Here is an 18,807-nt window from a genome sequence, read left to right on the forward strand (position 1 = left end):
CCTGGGCAAATACTGGCACTGAATGTGGAATTTTGCAACCTGAAGATCTTTTGCTTTCATTTAAAAACAAAACAAAAACACAACCCACAAGTTTCTAGCCCTCATGACTGAAGAGAGAGGCATGGAACAATTGGGGAAGACTAGCAATTGATCCATCTTGGGTTGCTGTGTTATAAAATTCTAGGAGTCAATCCTCTTCTTCATATTGGATCATCTGTAATCCTGGGCCAGGGATGTGCAGACTCCAAGAAGAGGGAGGAATATCTTAGGATCTTCAGAGGAGGCTTTGCTTTGGGTCCCTTTGCCCAGGGAGGCTGGTTGGGCAGGAACTAGGCCGAGGGCCTTCTTGACGGTGTGCCCCGTCTCTGGAATGCCCTCCCCACTGAAGCTGGACGGGCAGCGATGCTGCTACCACTTTGGCACTAGGTTGAAAATGACTTTTCATACACAGTCATGGAATTGCGGGCCACAGACAGTCCTGCCTCCACTCACACTTTCCGTCTTAGGTTAAAGCTGGAAGCTCTTGCATGCCAAAGAGTTTACTTTCACTGTTATTGTTTTTACTTTCACAGTGGGCAAGAGCATCTTCCACATGCCTGCAGGAAGTCTTCTTCTGCCATTCGGTTTGACCTTAAAAAAAAACTTCACTGGGAAGATGAAGCAGCTATCGTTGCAGTACAAACCCTGCTCCCTGACATGCGGGAATGCAAACATGCGACGCCCCCCTCTCAACAGGCTCTCTCACCTGGATCGAGTACATGATGATTTTAAAGCAGCGAATGGCGAACGTCTTTGGCTCCCACAATGAGTGATTGTCCAGGTGGCTAATGGGAAAGAAGGAGGACAAAAGGAACATGCATTTGGCAAACTGACACACACACACACACACACTAGGTGGATTTGTTGCTGATACAAGCAAGGGCACCTGTCAACTAGGCAGCAGTCCACTCAGCTAGAGCCCAAGGTGAGATACATGCCAGGGTGCTGCAGGAGCGCAGATTGCCAAAGAGGAACACCCAACAAAAAAACAGGAGCTCTCCAGGTAGAAATAAAACAGTTTTTTAACTAGAGTCTATCTGATCAGCCATGCTGGCTGGGAATGATGGGCATTGCAGTCCAACACATCTGGAGAGAGTCAGTGCAGTGATGTGGTGTAGTGGTTAGAGCAGGTGTGGTCCACTTGTTGCTCTCCAGATCTTTTGGCTCAGAACTCCCATCATCCCTTACCACCGGCTATGCTGGCTACGGCTGATGACAGCTGCAGGCCAGAAACATCTGGAGAACCACAAGTTGCCACCCTCGGGTTAGAGAGTGTCAGGCTAGGAGCAGGGAGACCAGGGTTCAAATCCCCACCCAGCCATGAAGCTCACTAAGTGATCACGGGCCAATTGCTCTCTCGCAGCCCAGCCTTGGGCTGAAGAAATGGAGTGGAGTGCGGGAGGGAGACTGGCATTGCCCTTGGCTCCTTGGAAGAAGGCTGGGATGGACATGCAAAAAGAGAAATGGCCCCTGTGTTGAGTGCAGTGCCCACAGGCCAGACCTCCGCTCTGGGGCAAGAGGGAGTTCAAAGCCACCTCCCTGTTGGGTGGACAAACCCTGAGGCAAGCGCAAGGGAGAGCAACACAGCATCTCTGGGGACTTACATCAGCACGGGCTTGATGGCATTTTTGATGTTGCCATAAGCCGCCCGTCCGAGGAGCTCTCGCAGACATCGCTCAGCCAGCTCTGCTGGGTTCTCTTTCTCCTTCTCAGTTGCTTGCAAGGGAGACGGAGACCGGCTAAAGGAAGGAGCAAAGAAGAGATGGCAACAGCATTTCAGATGCAGGGTTAAACGGCCCTCTTCCGTGGAAGCATGCCACACCAACACGCTGAATTAAAACTGGTGGCACGGCTACATCTGGAAGGGTTTACTATAGGGAATGCGTTATGAGTAGGGATGTCAGAGAAATCCACAACGGAATCAAATGAGTTCGGATTTCTATGAATCCAACCCACAGATTCTGCAATGGACCAGCTTTTCCTGGCTTGCATGGATTCCGTTGACTTGAGAACCATTTTTTAAAAAAAACTTTCCTGGAATTTTATGCAAATTTAGTTGTAGAAAAATATGTAAAATAAAACACCTGGCTGAAAATGTGCATTTCTCCCTTAGGCTAAAACATGAACCTGCGTGTTTTGGGGAGATCTGTGCATTTTTGCAAGTGTGAATTCACGCAAGTGTGAATTCGTGCAAATTTGGGAAATGGGAAAACAATCAAATTCCATCAGTGAGCGGATGATGGAACAAAAGACACCTGGCAATCCACTAAACACAGATGGAATGGATTTTACAAAATCTGTACATCCCTAGTTATGCATAACTATCACCCACCAGCAGAGGACACCCACCACCTGTCTTTCTGCATGGGCCACTTGTCTGGATGTGGCTCTGCACTGGAAAGAGGCAACCAATGAGTCATGCCGAGACCCAGCTGGCAGCCTCCTCTGAGTAACCCTGTGGCACGTCTGCATATCAGAAGCAATCAAGCGAACACAGCTCATGCCAAAGTATTATCCCCAACACCAACTGAAGCTGTTGGGAAAGAGGCATGGCAGAACAATGAATCATACAAAGATGGATTGCTTGGGCTCACACGAAGCTTCCGTGTACTGGGTCAGACCACTGGACCATCCAGCCCAGTTCTGTCGACTCTTGACGGGCAATGGCTCTCTGGGGTTTCAGACAAGGGGTCTTTCCCAGTCCTGCCTTGAGATGCTGGGGATTAAACCTGGGACTGTCTGTATGCAGAGCAGGGCTCTACCACTGAGCTACATCCCCTCCCTTTAAAGGAGCCCCCAATGACCTAATAGATGGATTTCTGGTGGTGCATTAACGTGCCCTCCAACAGGATTTGGGGACTAAATTGTGACCCACTGGCATCCTTCCAGTTCTAGGATTCCCCAGGTAGCAAAGCCACTGGGCGCGACCGAGCGGACCCGTGGCCATCACCTTTCGGCTTCCTCGGCATTCTGAAGATTGAAGAGCAGCGAAGGAACAATCTTGTCCATGTGCTGAGGGTCCCAGATATTTGCCTGTAGCTCGTCGTTCACTGTCTTCCGTACCACTCCTTGCAGGCCTTTTATGCCAGACATGCGGATCCTTTGGGGGATGAGAAAAGAAGGGCCACATCTCAAAAGGTAACAGGGAGTGGAGCCTCTTTCTCTTCTGGCCTGGCTGGAACTGTTGGCTCTCAAAGGATGCAGGACGCAGGCGCCTGGGGTTGGTAGTGGTGGTTAAAGAGACCCGTGGGCCAGAGGCCATTCTCCAGAGGTCAGAAGGAGGAGAATGCATCAAGAGTACAGTCAGGATGCACTGAGTTCAACAGCCCCATTGCAGCTCACACAGCAGAATAAACACCATAGGCAATTGGCCAAGAGCCACAGGAAATCCTAGTTGTGCTAAATACTGTCTAAATAGTACAAATACTATGCAAATAAGGGCCTAATGCATGCACATTAGGGCTGTCAAAACTCAGGCCCATGGGCCAAACCCAGCCCTCTAGGGTTGCCCAGATGCCCACGCCCCTTTCCTCTGGCCCCACCCCTTCCCCCAATCAGTGGTCATTTGGTAGTTTCCCGGCTTTTGCACGTTTTTCCCCTCACTCTAAAAGGTTGAAATGCCTCTCCAAAGGCTCAGTTAGGACAGGAAGTTCTTCAAGCTGAATTAGGCTGGTGTTTTGGCCCTGCCATCTTTCCCCCTTGGGCCTGCCCACCACTGGAATGCGGCACCCGAGAGCTTCTCCAAAGCTGAATTCACCCTTGGAGAGGGGGTTCGACACCCTGGAGGCACAGTCATGATTATGGTGTAGAGAGTTGGGAGTACTGTGTTGAGATCCCCCCACAACCATGAAGCTTGCTGAGTAACCCTGGAGCCTACCCTCACAACTGTTCTCCCCGACAGAAGGGTTGCGAGAATAAAATGGGTAGAACCATGTATGCTGTTCTGAACAACTGAAAGGAAAGTGTGTGTGTGTGTGTGTGTGTAGGACATGTTTTTTAGGCCAACCAAAACATCACTCCAAAGTAATTGTGCAAGCTTTTGAGCCCCCAGATCTCTCCTTCAGGCAAGGTGTTATGAAGGCAGACAGGTGCATGGGGGGGGGGGATTAACTAGGCGTTGAAATCTCATTGTCTGCAAATCCAGTCTAGCTAGTCCCAGGAGTAGTGTGGGAGGAGGAGTCCACAGGTCAGCAGGTCATGTGATGCTCCGCTGCCCTTGGTCTCCCGGAGGAGGAGGGGAAAATGCTGCATCCTCCCTTTCAGGGAATATAAAGTCCAGCTATTCTCAGGAGAGTTTTCCAAATATTAATAAGTATTAATATTAGCATTAATAAATATCAATAATAATAATAATAACAACAGTAACAACATTAATTTTAATATTTTAATTAGAAAATATTAAAATCCAAAAACACACATATAAAACATTCTGTGTGCATACTTTAAAGATGTAATATGCGATAGGGTCCATTTGAGTCCTAGGGTTGGAAATCCACCCTACAGACCTCGATGGCCACTCACCCACAGGATCTTCGCCAGTGTGCCCCAGGAAGAAGGGGGGGAGGGGGGAGAAAGAGAAAAGACGGAGCACACCAGAGCTCTCTGCTTTGCAGACAACCTTTCAGCCTCTGGTACTCAGAGTTATACTGTCACTGAATATGGGGTTCACTGGTGGGACCACCACCTGACCTCCACAGACCCAGGCCTCCCCCCCTGTAAGCCAATGGCCACCATGGTATCATGTGGCAGCGAATTCCATCTGTTAATTACAAGCCGTGTGAAGTAATCCTTCCATTAGCCTGTCCTGAACTGACGTGCCAAATCAATTTAATTGGGTGCAACAGCACTGAGAGGGTGGGTGACATTTCCCCCCAACCTATGAATCCAAAACATGCGCAAAAGGAACGTAAATCATAGTGGCAATGAAAGACCGCTCATTGAAGGGAGTTAGTCACCGATTCCGCGCTGGCTTCTAAAGGTCCCCCTCCCCTCCCAGTGCGTCATGCTCAAATCCACCACCCTCACCCCGACCTCGGCTACTCATTATCCTGCAGCCTCTGAAAAGCTTCCCCCGGCTTCCCGCTTTGTCGAGGGGTGAGGAGAAGCAATTAAAATACATCCATGGCAGGCTAATTGCAGGACGGGGACCATTCTGAGAACAGTGGGTGTGCGGCAACTGCTGAAACAGATCCGAGACAGAAACGCCAGACAATGCTCGTCGGGGGGAGGGCGAGGAAACACCAGCCGTTTCAAAAAGGGCTGCAGCGGAGGCAAGTTTGCCTGGCCGCACATAACCTTCACGTGTGGCTCGATGACTCATAATTAATCCTTCTGGGAGGAAGAGTCGTCCCCATCAAAAAGAAGAGGGAGATGGTCTTAACGCTCACGCCTAGCGCAGCTGCGATTCTCCACGCTTCGGCTGATGTTCTTTCAAAAGCGAATCACGAGGGATGGCCGCATTCAGAATGCTTTTGGCACCGTTCAGGGACGAGAGCCCAGGAGGCTGAAGAACGGAAGCCGATTCCAGGCGTTCATTCCCATCAGCGGCGGCTCTAAAGGCTGGTCCACCCGCTATGGCTGACGTGCAAAACCGTGCTCTGCTGCAGGGCCGTTGAGCCTCTTTCAGCCCAAGGGCCGAATGCGATTCTGGAGAAAATTTCGAGGGCTGCATGCCAGGGGCGGGTGGCACTGGAGGCAAAAGGGGCCAACACACCAGCGTAGTTTAGCGTAGCACTTTGACTGCCACTGCCAAAGCCTTAGGAGAGGCATTTCAAGCTCTTAGAGTGGAGGAAAAGATGCGCAAGAGCCGGGAAACCACCAAACGAGAGGTGGTTGGAGAGATGGGGTGTGGCCAGCTGGTGAACCCTGGAGGGCTGGATTGGGACCCCAGGTGGGCTGGATCTGGCCCAAAGTCCTTAGGTTCAGCACCCCTGCTCTATATTTTAGTTGTATTTATATTTATTTATTCATGTGAAACATCTGTATCCTGCCCTATATCTTTAAGATCTCAGGGCAGTGTGCAGATAAAATCGATTTAAAGAGCATAAAACAATACATAATTTAAACTGCTAAAAACATATTGATCCATTAAACAAGCTAATACCAATTAAAATCTGAAACAATAAAACAGTTTAAACAGTGTGCTGCTCTAGGGAATGCATTTAGCCCTCAACGGCTTTGGTAGAAAGCCACCTTTTTACTTGGCGCCGAAATGAAGCCAACGTATGTGCCAATTGGGCCTCAAAGGGGCCAGCATTCTGCAACCAGGGTGCCACAGCGGAGAAGGCCCTCTCCCACATCCCAACGAAATGTATGTCTTGCACTGGTGGGACGCAGAGGAGGGTCCCCCCAACAGACCTCAGTCCTCGGGCAGGCATATATAGGGAGAGGCGCTCCCTCAAATATTGAGGTCCCAAGCCGCTAAGGGTTTTAAATGTCATCACCAGAACCTTGAATTCCGACCAGAAGTGTATTGCCAACCAGTACAATTCCTTTAAAACTGGTGTTACATGATTTTTATGAGATGTCTTGGTCAGCAGTCTTCATGTAGATGTTCAACAGCACGGGGGACAGAATGGCAATTCTTGGGGAATGCAATAAATTGCCACTATATGGCAACTAACCGTGCAATCCTATGCATGTTTAGACAGACGAAGTCCTACAACTCCCAGCATTCCCCAGCCAGCTGGGGAATGCTGGGAGTTGTAGGACTTCGTCTGTCTAAACATGCATAGGATTGTGCCTGAAGAGGACCAGGGGGATGGAAAACAAGTGCCATGAGGAAAGGCTGAAGGAACTGGGTATGTTTAGCCTGGAGAAGAGAAGACTGAGTGATAATCCTCTTCAAATGCCTGCAGGCATGTCCCACAGAAGAGGGCAAAGGTGTGTTCTCTGCTGCCCTAGAGGGCAGGATGAGATCAAGTGGGCTGAAGTTATAGGAGGGTCAATTCTGGATGAAAGTTAGGAGGAACTTCATGATGGTAAGAGCAGTTCGACATCTAAAGACACACAAGGTGCACCCGGGACGGGCACCACAGCCTGCCAGAGAGAGCTGTGTGGGTAAGGATCCGATCTGTAGCTGGGACGGATGCCGGGTGAACCCAAATGCTGGATGAGGGCAGAACAAGGCGGGTGAAAGGGAGGGCAGTGCCAGACACTGGCACTCGGGCTTTCTGGCCACTCTTGGGAAAGGAGAGAGGCAAACTCCTCCATCCCCAGTTAAGCGACAGCGAAGCAGGCAAGGGAGGCTCTCTGAGCAGAGGCCCCCCCAGAAGCGGGCCAGGGGATTGTGGAGGCCTGCTCAAGCTGCCAGCATCCACGCAGGCACTACTCACTTTGTCCGGACGTCCATGTCATCGTGGCTGGAGTGGCACATTTCGCTGAAGCGAGAGACGAAGAAGTCATAGCTCCTGTGGTAAGAGGGGGTGTCTTCCTCGATGTTTGCAAACTTCACAAACTGCAGGTAGGAGGGACAGCAAGGCAGAGAAAGGGAACACACACATTAAAAATGCTGCACTCTCATACCGCCCCAACTCCTGCAGGTCTTGGGGAATGCAATTAATAAATTTAAAAAATGACGGAGTGAACGTCATGAAGACTGCACACATTTGTGAGGTAAAAATTTGTAATTTATGAGGTAATCTGTGAGTTAAAAATTATTTATTTTAATTATTATATTTATATCCCACCTTTCTTCCATCATGGAACTCAAGGTGGCTACATGCAGTTCCCAGGTGGTCTCCCCTCCAAGCACTGACCAGACCCAAGCTGCTTAGCTTCAGCAAGGTGGCTGCCTCATGTGCCTCCAGACTATGCCCTGGGACTCACACCACTCCAACTCCTACCGATCTTGGGGAATGCAATAAATAAAATTAACAACCGAGTGAACGTCATGAAGACTGTTTGCACACATTTGCGAGGATTTTGTCTGTACAGACCAGGGATGCAGAACCTTTGCTTAGCGGAACCTCTGCATCTGGCCCACGGAGCCTTCATATCTGGCCTGTGGAGTCTCCTTCGGTTCCTCCAAGGGGCAGGGCTTGGCTTCCAAGCCTTGTCTCCTGGAGGAATCCTCACCGTTATCTCCAACTGGAGATAACAGCGGGCATGTGGGGGACTTGGCTGGTGCAGGGAAGAGGGGATGCTCTTCGTAGCATGAGGGGAGTGGCTGGGGATGACACACGCCATGTGAAGATGGGAACTTGGATGGCACTGGTCTTCCTTGCAGTGTTCAAGTCCGAGAAAGGCAAAATGGGCAGGGCAATGAAACCAGGGGCATGGCCACATCCATCTTCTGGAGGGCCTGTGTGTGTTGCAGGGGGGAGGGAGGCAATTTGGCTCCCCACCCATTTTTGCATACCTGGTATAAACAGAACTAGAAAAAAAGCCAAGAGTCTGCAGGTGTGTCCAGGATCAGGGCGGCTGTTGGCAGAATGGGACATTCTCTGCACTAATAAAACTTAACATCTGGTACTAAGGGTTTTGGCAGACATCTACAGAAAAGACGCTTATACAGGTTGCACGTAAACTGAGCAGGCCCAAGAGCGCAGGAAGTGAAGCACAGCCAGGTCAGGAGAGAGGAGACAGATTTAGGGCCGCAAGCCAGAAGGTGAACTTGACCCCTCCAACAATATGCCTAGGAAGCCACCTTTGCCAAGTCAGGCCAGAGTTCCTTCTTGCCCGGCGTTCCCTACTCTCACTGTCAGCAGCCATCTAGACCCTCTGGAAGCTGTCTGTGTTAGCAGAGACCCTTCCAGCTGCAAAGGCAGGGCTTGAACCTGGGGCTTTGCGCATGCCACCAACATGGACAGCTTGAACGGGATTGGACAAAGTCATGCAGGATCAGGCTACCAACGGCTACGAGTCATGACAGCTATATATAACCTGCAGCATCAGAGGCAGTATGGTGGGGGAAGTGATGTTGGGGAACATGAGCAGGAAGGTGCTACTGTGTGGCTGGGAGTTGTAGTCCAAGACTGAGGGATGGCACTGGGTTGGGGAAGGCTGCAATGGAGGCTGGCGGCACCAATGTCAGTGGGGCGATACATCCGCTCCGGGTTTCAGTCAGAACTCTCAAGGATCTATCCAAGGTGAGGAGCTGAACCCTCCTGCTGCAGAGCACCTTGGAGAGCTCCTTTAGGGTTCTGACTGGAACCTGGAGCAGATTCACTGCCCCACTGACATTGGAGCCACCAGCTTCCACTGGAAGGCTGCACCGAAAGCTGCATTTGGTGTGTCTTTCCTCCTCTGGCTCTAGTCTAAAACTCCAGCCCCTCCCTCCCTTTTCGGCCCCGTCAGCTCTGACTCTGCTCAAGGGTTTGGATAAACTGCACCTGTGGCTCAAACCGCAACCACAGCAAGGAGCAAGGGACCAGCCCTGTGGTTTTTAATGAGGCCCTGGAAAGACTGGAACAGCCAAAGGCAGCCTCCTTTAGAAGTGCTCGCCGGCCCTCACCGTCCGGGGTTTGGTCTGGCGCCAGCAGTCTACGTTCGTCAAGCAGGAGATGGATGCCAAACCCCACATGATCAGAACATTCGCCTGGGCAAATGCGGGAACATTTCCCACCATCTCAGAGCTTTTGGGGGTGGGAACGGATTGAGAGGTAAATATGAAAAGTGTATGATGTAGATGTCTGAGTGTAATATAGAATATATACACATGCCCATACCTAAATAACCAGTTAAAGCACCACTTAAACGGGGTATTTGCAACCCACGATTACACCAGTGTAAGTCAACGCATTGCATTACCTGCAGTTACCTCCAAGAAACTACTTCTTTTTGAAGCATAATGACTAACAAATCTTGCATTAGACAGTCAGTTACATACACTTCCACTAATGAGATTTATGTAACTGAATGTAGAAAAAATGTATGTCATATGCAATACGTAGGAAAAACTACAACAGACCTAAGAACAACATCCCATAATGACAAATCTGCAATTCTTACTAAAAAATTAGAGTAACCCATTGCAAGACATTTCAACTCACCTGCACATAGTCTCTCAGACCTACAACTGCTCCCAAATGAGCAAAGGACACTGACATGCTTGACAGAAAGGAAAACTTCTAGATCAACAGACTCAGAGCTTTTAGTCCATATGGCCTTAACCTGGAGGACAATGATACCATTCACACCTGTGTTTTTCTCGTTAGGAATTTTCATCTTCCAGTGTCCCAAACTGCCATTCTTGGTATCCATTTAGTATCGCAGCTACTGATGAAGGCAGAAGCCAAAATGCTTACACTAAATGTATCTTTAAATTACTCTGTTGTTAGTCTATCTCTCTTTCTTACACACACACACACACACACACACACACTTGTGCAGGAGTGGGGAACCTCTATCAGCCCGAGGGCCAAATTCCATTCCGGAGAAGCTCTTGGGGGCCGCATTCCAGTGGTGGGCAGGGCTGAAGGCAAAAGGGGTGGTGCCAAAAATACTAGCCTAGTGTAGCTGAGAGCTCTTCCTGCCAATGACAAAGCCTTGGGAGAGGCATTCCAGCCTCTTAAAAGAGGGAGAAAACTGCACAAGTCAGGAAACCACCCAAGGGAAAGGGGCGTGGCCAACTGGGGCACCCAAGGGCCGGATTTGACCCACAGCCCTAAGGCTCCCTACCCCTGCACTCCAGGTTGCATCCCACTGTGTCCATCTGCCAACACCACGGACAGCGCTGGGGTCCACTCTTCCCAAGTTGGGGGCCACTGACAGTGTCTGGCGCACAGGAGGGCTTCCCTGGGGACAATCTAGGCCCTGGGAACAAACTTCGCCCCCACCCGAGTGGCCGGAGACTCTTTTCATATGCATGTTTTTGTTCTGACAAACACTACACGCAGCTTACAAACTATGGGAGCTCTGCTCGTAGCCAAACATTTGGCTGGATACTTAAAAGGTTATGTGTGACACTCGGCCCCATTGTGGCCTCCTCAGTCTTCCCTGTACCCTTGGCCCCCTGTCTCTAAAGTTCCTTAGCACACACAAACACTTCCCCCCCCGTGACCTTTTCTCTTCAGCCAAATTGATTTCTGATGTTGCAGGCACCATGCAGGCAAGCATTTGCATGGCTTCACACACAGTGTGCCTCCTGTCAGGGTATCATTTCCAGGTAGGAAACAACATGAACAGCGTGTGCGCCCAGAACACACACAGGTGTGGACACAGATGACTGACACGGAGTTACAAGTGTGTGACCCTGTTTCTGCAGTCCACTCCTCAAGTCTCAACCCATCTGGGTTTTGTCCTGGTTACGGGACAGAATCAGCCTTGGTCGCCCAGATGGATGACCTTTATCGAGAGAGGGACAACGGGAGTGCAACCCTGTTCATTCTGCTCGACCTCTCATCAGCTTTTGATACCATCGACCATGGTATCCTCCTGGATCGACTCTGTGGGATGGGCACTGGGGGCACAGTGTTACAGTGGTGCTGGTCCTACCTGAGAGGCCGATTTCAGAGACTAACACTGGGTGACCATTCTTCGGCCCCTTGGCAATTGAGCAATGGGGTGCCGCAGGGTACCATCTTGTCCCCAATGTTGTTTAACATCTATATAAAGCCGCTGGGAGAGGTCATTAGGGGATCTGGAGCCAAGTGCCATCAGTATGCTGATGACATACAGCTCTCTCTCCTGTGACATCTGAATCAGGAGAGGCTGTGCAAGTCCTGGACCAGTGCCTCAACTCACTAATGGGCTGGATGAGGGCCAATAAACTGAAACTGAATCCTGGCAAGACGGAAGCCCTGTGGGTGAGTGGTTCCTGGGTCCGGCAGATAGGCTCATGGCCTCTTCTGGATGGGACTGCACTCCCTATGGACGCCCACGTCTGTAGACTGGCGGTACTCCTAGATCCATCATTTTCGCCGCAGGCCCAAGTGGCCATGGTGGCTCGGAGTGCCTTTTACCAGTTTCAGCTGGTTTGCCAAATATGGCCTCTCCTGGACAGGGACAGCTTGGCCACAGAGGTACAGGCGTTAGCCCCCTCCAGACCGGATTACTGCAATGCCCTCTATGTGGGGCTTCCCTTGAGGCTGCTCCAGGAGCTGGAGCGAGTGCGGAATGCAGCAGCTCAGCTCTTGTCGGGAGTGGCACCTTTCCAGCATGCAACTCCTTTGCTGAGGGAACTGCACTGGCTGCCTATTCGCTACCGGGCCAGGTTTACGGTTCTAGTACTAGTGTACAAAGCTTCAAACAACTTGGGACCAGGACACCCGAGAAAGCGCCTTCTCCCTTACCAACTTGCCTGGTCACTGAGGTCATCAAATAGCATGCTTCGGGTGGTTCCACATCAACTTATGGCCTGATTGGAGTCCACTCAGAGAAGGGCCTTCAGTGTGGTGGCCTCCTTCCTGTGGAACTGCCTGCCTCTGGAGGTCAAGCAGGAGCCAACAGTGGGATGTTTTTGGTGCCCCTGAAAACAGCTCTTTTCCAGAAAGCCTTCCTTGGTTGACCAGCCTCAGTTCTATTGACATACTGTTTTTAAAAAGTATAATTTTAATATGGTGTTTTAATATTTTTATCCTTTCACTATTTTACTTTTTTATGTTCACCACTCTAAAATCTGTTTTAGATACGGAGCGGTATACAAATATTGTAAATAAAAATAAATTAAGTCTGGGGATCCATCCCCGTGTCCTCCGATTCTGCCTTGCCAGCTAGACACTGGTCATGATACGTCCCATCCTCCTGGAGATCTCTGTGGCAGCAATGTTTCGCGGTTTGCAGAACGCGGCTACCCTGCCTGGGCCATCCATCTTGTTCAGAAGGATAACGACTGCTTCGTTTTGCCTGGAATGGGATCCAGTGCTGGCAGAAACTTAACAGATGCCTCCACCAGGCCTGCCTTGCTTCACAAAGCCCTCTGCCTCTCCATCAGGCATCCTGTTCAGTTTCATTTCTCCTGCCACTTACCCTCATTAAGCCAAAGGCCAGGGGAACTGAACCGCAGCAGATGGTGGCTTCTGCGCCTCCCCTGACGTCCCCCTCCCTCATTCTACAGTTAAGAGGCTGAATTGGGGGGGGATTACAGGAGCAAGAAAAAGCACAGGTGTCCATCTGCAAAATCGGCAGCTCCCCCGCCCCGCGCAGGTCCAGGGCCCCCAAAAGTCTTACCTCGGGATGCTCCAGTTCATTTCTGGGACATGCACGCTTGTCCCCTCCCCAGCTCAGGAGCTCTCTCATCCAGCTAGCAGTAAGAGCTGCTCCGTTTTGCATTTAGTGAGGCAAGAGAGCTGCCTGCCGCGACCCAGCAAAAATCAATTTTTATCGCCTCTCATTTCATTTCTGCCTTCATCGCCTTTTTATTCACTGACCAGCAGCCAGCTGGTGGGAAAGCAAAGCTTCTGTTTGACCGCTGCCCCGTCCTCCGCTCCTTTCAGTGATCGTCTTCAGATCATCTAGGGCTACATTGTGCCTTGAGGAGGAGGGGGCACCCTGATCCCCCACACCAGTGGGGCAGAGACTGTCTGGTCACAATGGAGAAAGCTTATTCATTTCCCTGGGCTCTTTAAGGGGCTGGGCACGGGTTAGGCTGGGGTGTTGAATCTCCTTCTGCAATGAGGGCCACAACCCACTTCGGAGACACTCTCAGGCCCACATTCCAGTGGTGGGCGGTGCCGGGGCAAAACGGGCGGGTCCAACAATACGAAAAACACCAGCATACTTTCACTTAAAGCTCTTTTTGCTGGCAACTAAGCGTTAGGAGAAGTATTTCCACTTTTTAGAATGGGAAAAACCTGCACAAAAGCCGGGAAGCCACCAAACAGTTTGTTTTTGGGAGAGAGGGGATGCGGCCTCCTGGGGAAACCCAGAGGGCTGGACTGGGACCCAAGGCCTGAGCTTCTGCACCCTTGGTTTAGGCAGTAGAGGACACACTTGCCTGTTAGAAACCACAGATGCAGTTTCCATAGTTTCCTATTAAAAGGCTCTCCGGGTGTATGGCAGGAATTGACTGGAGGCCACAAAGAACTGGACAGAGAAGTTGCAGCTGTCTCAGAACTCACAGACAGCTACTCTGCTCTATCCATGATTTCTGCAAAGCCTCTTATTCCTCCTGCAAAATGATCTTTCTCTGCAATCATAGCTCACATACCTACATTTCTATCCCCTGCTCCGGAACCCTTGCTCTACAAAGGATTCCAAATTCTCCCTCTTCAATGCTTAAGATCTCACTCTTAAAGGGGCTCCCGGTGGTCTTCCACTCAAGGGACCAAACAGGCCCAATTCTGCTGTTTGAGTGATGCTAATGCACCAGGAGCCACAAGACCACTGAGTGGGTCCAGGGATCCCACTTGCTGGGTCAACCTGGGTCTCTGAAGAATTTACTCCCATTGCAGTATTTGGGGCAGTTTTCTTGGGGCAGTTCTTGCCAAGGGAAGGGAAGGGAAGGGAAGGGAAGGGAAGGGAAGGGAAGGGAAGGGCACTTCCTCTCTGCTGGGTGGGGCCCAGGAGATTCCTAAACAAGGTTTGCTTGTTGACCTTCTCTGATTAATCCCAAGAGACGCAGCAGGCACAATTGCTGTCCACTGCAGTTATGAGATGCCCTGAGTTTTGTGATGATTCATCAGTGAACTACTTTGCACTTCCTTTCTCTCTCTCTCTCTCTCTGAAGTGCAAAGTAGTTCACTGATGAATCATCACAAAACTCAGGGCATCTCATAACTGCAGTGGAGATGAAGAGAGCGAGAGAGAGAAAGCTGTCAGGATCACTATGTGACCCTGGATGGCTCTCATGGCTGCATATTCCTAAGCCAACAGGAGCGAGTTCAGCAAAATGAACTTGGCATTTATTTCATACTTCTGGGAGCTCAGGGTATTCCCCCAGTATTTCTTACAGCCATCCGGTCAGGTCCACGGATGTCACTGTCCCCATATTTCAGATGGGAGGACTGAGGCAGAGCAACCACAGCTTGCCTTGGGCCCCCTTGTGAGTCACAGCAGGGGTGAGGTTTGAACGGGAGATGTTTTGCTACATTGGCTTAGGCACGATGCGAAGCCACCTCTCAAGCGAGGAGGGCAGCCCACGAGGTCCACCTGCATCTCCCAGTTCTACATCCTGCTGCGGGCCATTTCCAAGGCCAAGGGTAGACAACTCGGGGCCCTCCAAGTATTTCGGACTACAACTCCCATCAGCCACAAACACCAGTATGGCCAATGGTCAGGGATTATGGGAGTTGTGGTCCAAACCCTTTGAAGGGTTGCCAGGGCTGCCCAGCCCTGCCCAAGACCAAGGCTCACCGAATTGGTGCCGAGGATTTGCAGGTCAGGCTTCTCCGACTCCAGCAGCTTGGCCACCATCTTCAGGAAGCTCTCCACAAAGAGGTTGATGCTCTGGCAGTGGCAGGCCATCAGCAGCTGGTCCAAGGCTTCCATCGCGATGCACACGTACCTGTAGCGGTGATTGGGGGAGGAGAGAAAGAGACACCAAACCATCCTGGAATGACCACACCCAACGATGAGTTAGGAGGAGGAGCAAGGCAGTGGGCGGGAGGCACCCACTCTCAATGTCACCAATGGGAGGCGCCAACCCTTAGCATCACCAAATGGCACGAGTACTTATAAGCAACATGATGGTATATAGGACAACAGGAACACAGGAGTCAGGCCATGGGGCCATCTAGCCCAGTACTGTCAACACCGACTGGCAGCAACGGCTCTCCAGGGTTTCAGGCAGGACTTTTTCCAGCCCTACCTCGAGATGCCAGGGATTGAAGCAAGGACCTTGTACATGCAAAGCAGGGGCTCTACCACTGAGCCAGGGCTCCTCCCCCTAGGTAGACAGCCAGCCAGACACTTGCACGTTCCAGAATCTGAGCCCTGAATTAAACTGGGACCTGCACTAGCTATTAGCAGCAGAACTGAGGGTGGGAGGGAGAGAAAGAATGAGGACAAACTCCTCAGTAAACACAACATCCGCCTAACAAAGCCAACAGGGAGGGAAGTTCTGCTCCCCAGCCACTGCAGTTGACGTCAGCAGAAGACACCGGGGCTTCTGCCCAGCCCCACCTTCGGGTTCAGCCAGCCCAAGAGGCAAATCACCTGTCAGAAGAGAAAAATGGAGCACGTGTGGGCCGGGGTTGTTTACAACGGCACTGCTGCGGCAGTAGGTCTCTAAGGCTGCTGATTAAATCATTCCTCTGATGCTTTTTTAGAGGAAGAGATGGAAGAGAGAAAGAAAGAGGCAGCTGGGAAGAATATGAACCTTGACTGGACACATGTTACTGGGCAGGCTACCCGATGAAGCATCAGTTTCAGTATCTGCCCCGTGATGCGTTTTGTTTCAGAGATGTCAAACTGGATCCATTTTCAGGCATGGAAAACTTCACAATGAGCAGTCTCAAGCCGTAAAGCTTTCCTGGATGTACCACTGTGTGGCTGAGTACTTTCCATGACTGGGAGGACGGGGTGTGTATGGATAGATGAGGGGAACCTCCTTATGCATGGAAAGCTAGCATGCCAGTGAGGAAATAACTGTGTTCTCTCCAATATGATCACTTTCTATTTGGAGGATTCAAACATACTGAGAATTAGTTCTATGCCTCAAAGTTCACCTGTGGTCGGACTCCAGCCAGCCAATCAGGGAACCATATAGTGCAGCCTCTCCCACCCTGGCAGCCTCCAGATGTAGTGGACTCCAACTCCCATCACCCCCAGACACCATGGCCATTGGCCATGCCAGCTGGGGGGAGTTTGTCCATCACATCTGGAGGCTGCCAGAGTGGGAAGGCTGATAGGTTGTCCAAAATGGAAGTCCATTTCATTTCAATTCTCTATGTGCCCTTCATTTCAAGTTCTCTAGTCCCCAAGGTCTCTTCATCTGTTATCCTTTGTTCTTTTAGTGCCACCTAGAAATCACAAATTAATTTCTTAGAGGTGTAAATTAAAACTCTCACAAAATCTAGACACTGCCTGTTAAAATAGCATACCATTTTGGGTGTATATTCATTGCTGTCTCTATACCTGCCAGATTCTTTAACGGTGCACAGACCTTGAGGGCTGCATTTATTCCGACAATACTGCTATAAAGTGGATGGATGCGATTTGTACAGATGCTTCAGCTTCCCTATGATGTAAGACTGACAAAAACCTTCTGGGAGAGAGAACGGCATCAAAAATAGATTGTTTTTCCAATAACTCTTCTAAATGTTCTTTTGAGGAAGACAGTATTTTCCATTCCATGTACCAATCTGCCTGCCAGCCCAAGGTACAGCGGTTCACGAACAGGGCTGTTCCCAGACCCCTATCAGAACTACTCTCCCATGCACTTCATGGCGTTCTGTGGTGAGGCCTTAGACTCTGTACCTGCTTCCCCCCTGGTCTGTCTGCCTTCCCTGCCCCCTGCCCCTGTGGCAGCTGGATCACTGTGGCCTGGAAGTACCCAATGAGGCCACGAGCGGGGGGCAGGCGGGCACATTGCATGTGCTTGTGCCAGGCATGTCTGTGCACCAGGACAGCTGCTTGGCATTCACATGAACCTCAGGATGAAAAATGTTCTTATTCAGACAGGCTTTTAGCCATTAAATAGGTTTTAACTGGTAGGTGCCTCTGTATTAGTTTTGCCAGGAGAACACGGTGATCTTAGCAAACACTCTTTTCCAACAGCACAAGAGGCGACTCTACACATGGACATCACCAGATGGTCAATAATGAAATTAGATTGATTATGTCCTTTGCAGCCAAAGATGGAGAAGCTCTATACAGTCAGTAAAAACAAGACCTGGAGCTGACTGTGGCTCAGATCATGAGCTGCTTCTTGCAAAATTTCAGCTTAAATTGAAGAACGTAGGGAAAACCACTAAACCGTTCAGGTATGACCTAAATCATGTCCCTTATGAATATACAGTGGAGGTGAGGAATAGATTTCAGGGATTAGACCTGATAGACAGAGTGCCTGAGGAACTATGGACGGAGGTCCGTAACATTGTTCAGGAGGCAGCAACGAAATCCATCCCAAAGAAAAAGAAATGCAAGAAAGCAAAGTGGCTGTCTGATGAGGCTTTACAAGTAGCTGAGGAAAGAAGGGACGCGAAAAGCAAGGGAGAAAGGGGAAGATATATCCAACGGAATGCAGAGTTCCAGAGAATAGCAAGGAGAGACAAGAAGGCCTTCTTAAATGAACAATGCAAAGAAATCGAGGAAAACAATAGAATGGGAAAGACTAGAGATCTCTTCAAGAAAAATTGGAGATCTCAAGGGAACGTTTTGTGCAAAGACGGGCATGATAAAGGACAAAGAAGGCAGGGACCTAACAGAAGCAGATGAGATTCAGAAGAGGTGGAAAGAATACACAGAAGAACTATACAGGAAAGATCTTAATGTACCTGATAGCCATGATAGTGCGCTCACTGAACTTGAGCCGGACATCCTCGAGAGTGAAGTCAAGTGGGCCTTAGGAAGCATTACTGACAACAAAGCTATCAGAGATGACAGTATTCCAGCTGAGCTATTTAAAATCCTAAAAGATGATGCTGTTAAAGTGCTGCACTCAATATGCCAACAAATTTGGAACACTCAACAGTGGCCGCAAGACTGGAAAAGGTCAGTTTACATTCCAATTCCAAAGAAGGGCAACGCCAAAGAGTGTTCAAACTACCGCACAATTGTGCTCATTTCACATGCCAGCAAGGTGATGCTCAAAATCCTACAAGCTAGGCTTCAGCAGTATGCGAACCGAGAACTACCGGAAGTACAAGCTGGGTTTCGAAGAGGCAGAGGAACTAGAGATCAAATCGCCAACTTTCGCTGGATCATGGAGAAAGCAAGAGAATTCCA

General features: G+C 50.1%; 1 protein-coding gene across 5 annotated transcripts in view; it reads right to left on the reverse strand.

Moving 5' to 3' along the window:
- Positions 1–18,807, reverse strand: part of EFR3B (EFR3 homolog B) — a 100,487-nt gene that overhangs the window by 31,834 nt on the left and 49,846 nt on the right. For all 5 annotated transcript variants that reach the window (XM_084829530.1, XM_084829529.1, XM_084829528.1 and 2 more), the window contains 5 exons: positions 15,274–15,424; positions 7,374–7,495; positions 2,990–3,139; positions 1,644–1,778; positions 746–824 (listed from right to left, as the gene is read on the reverse strand). In XM_084829530.1, coding sequence (XP_084685656.1) covers positions 746–824; positions 1,644–1,778; positions 2,990–3,139; positions 7,374–7,495; positions 15,274–15,424 — 637 coding nt within the window. The remainder of the gene's footprint in view (positions 1–745; positions 825–1,643; positions 1,779–2,989; positions 3,140–7,373; positions 7,496–15,273; positions 15,425–18,807) is intronic.

Source organism: Heloderma suspectum, chromosome 1, assembly GCF_057233095.1.
Source record: "Heloderma suspectum isolate Gila_16-S chromosome 1, 16-S_ref, whole genome shotgun sequence".
In the NCBI taxonomy this organism is placed as follows: Eukaryota; Metazoa; Chordata; class Lepidosauria; order Squamata; family Helodermatidae; genus Heloderma; species Heloderma suspectum.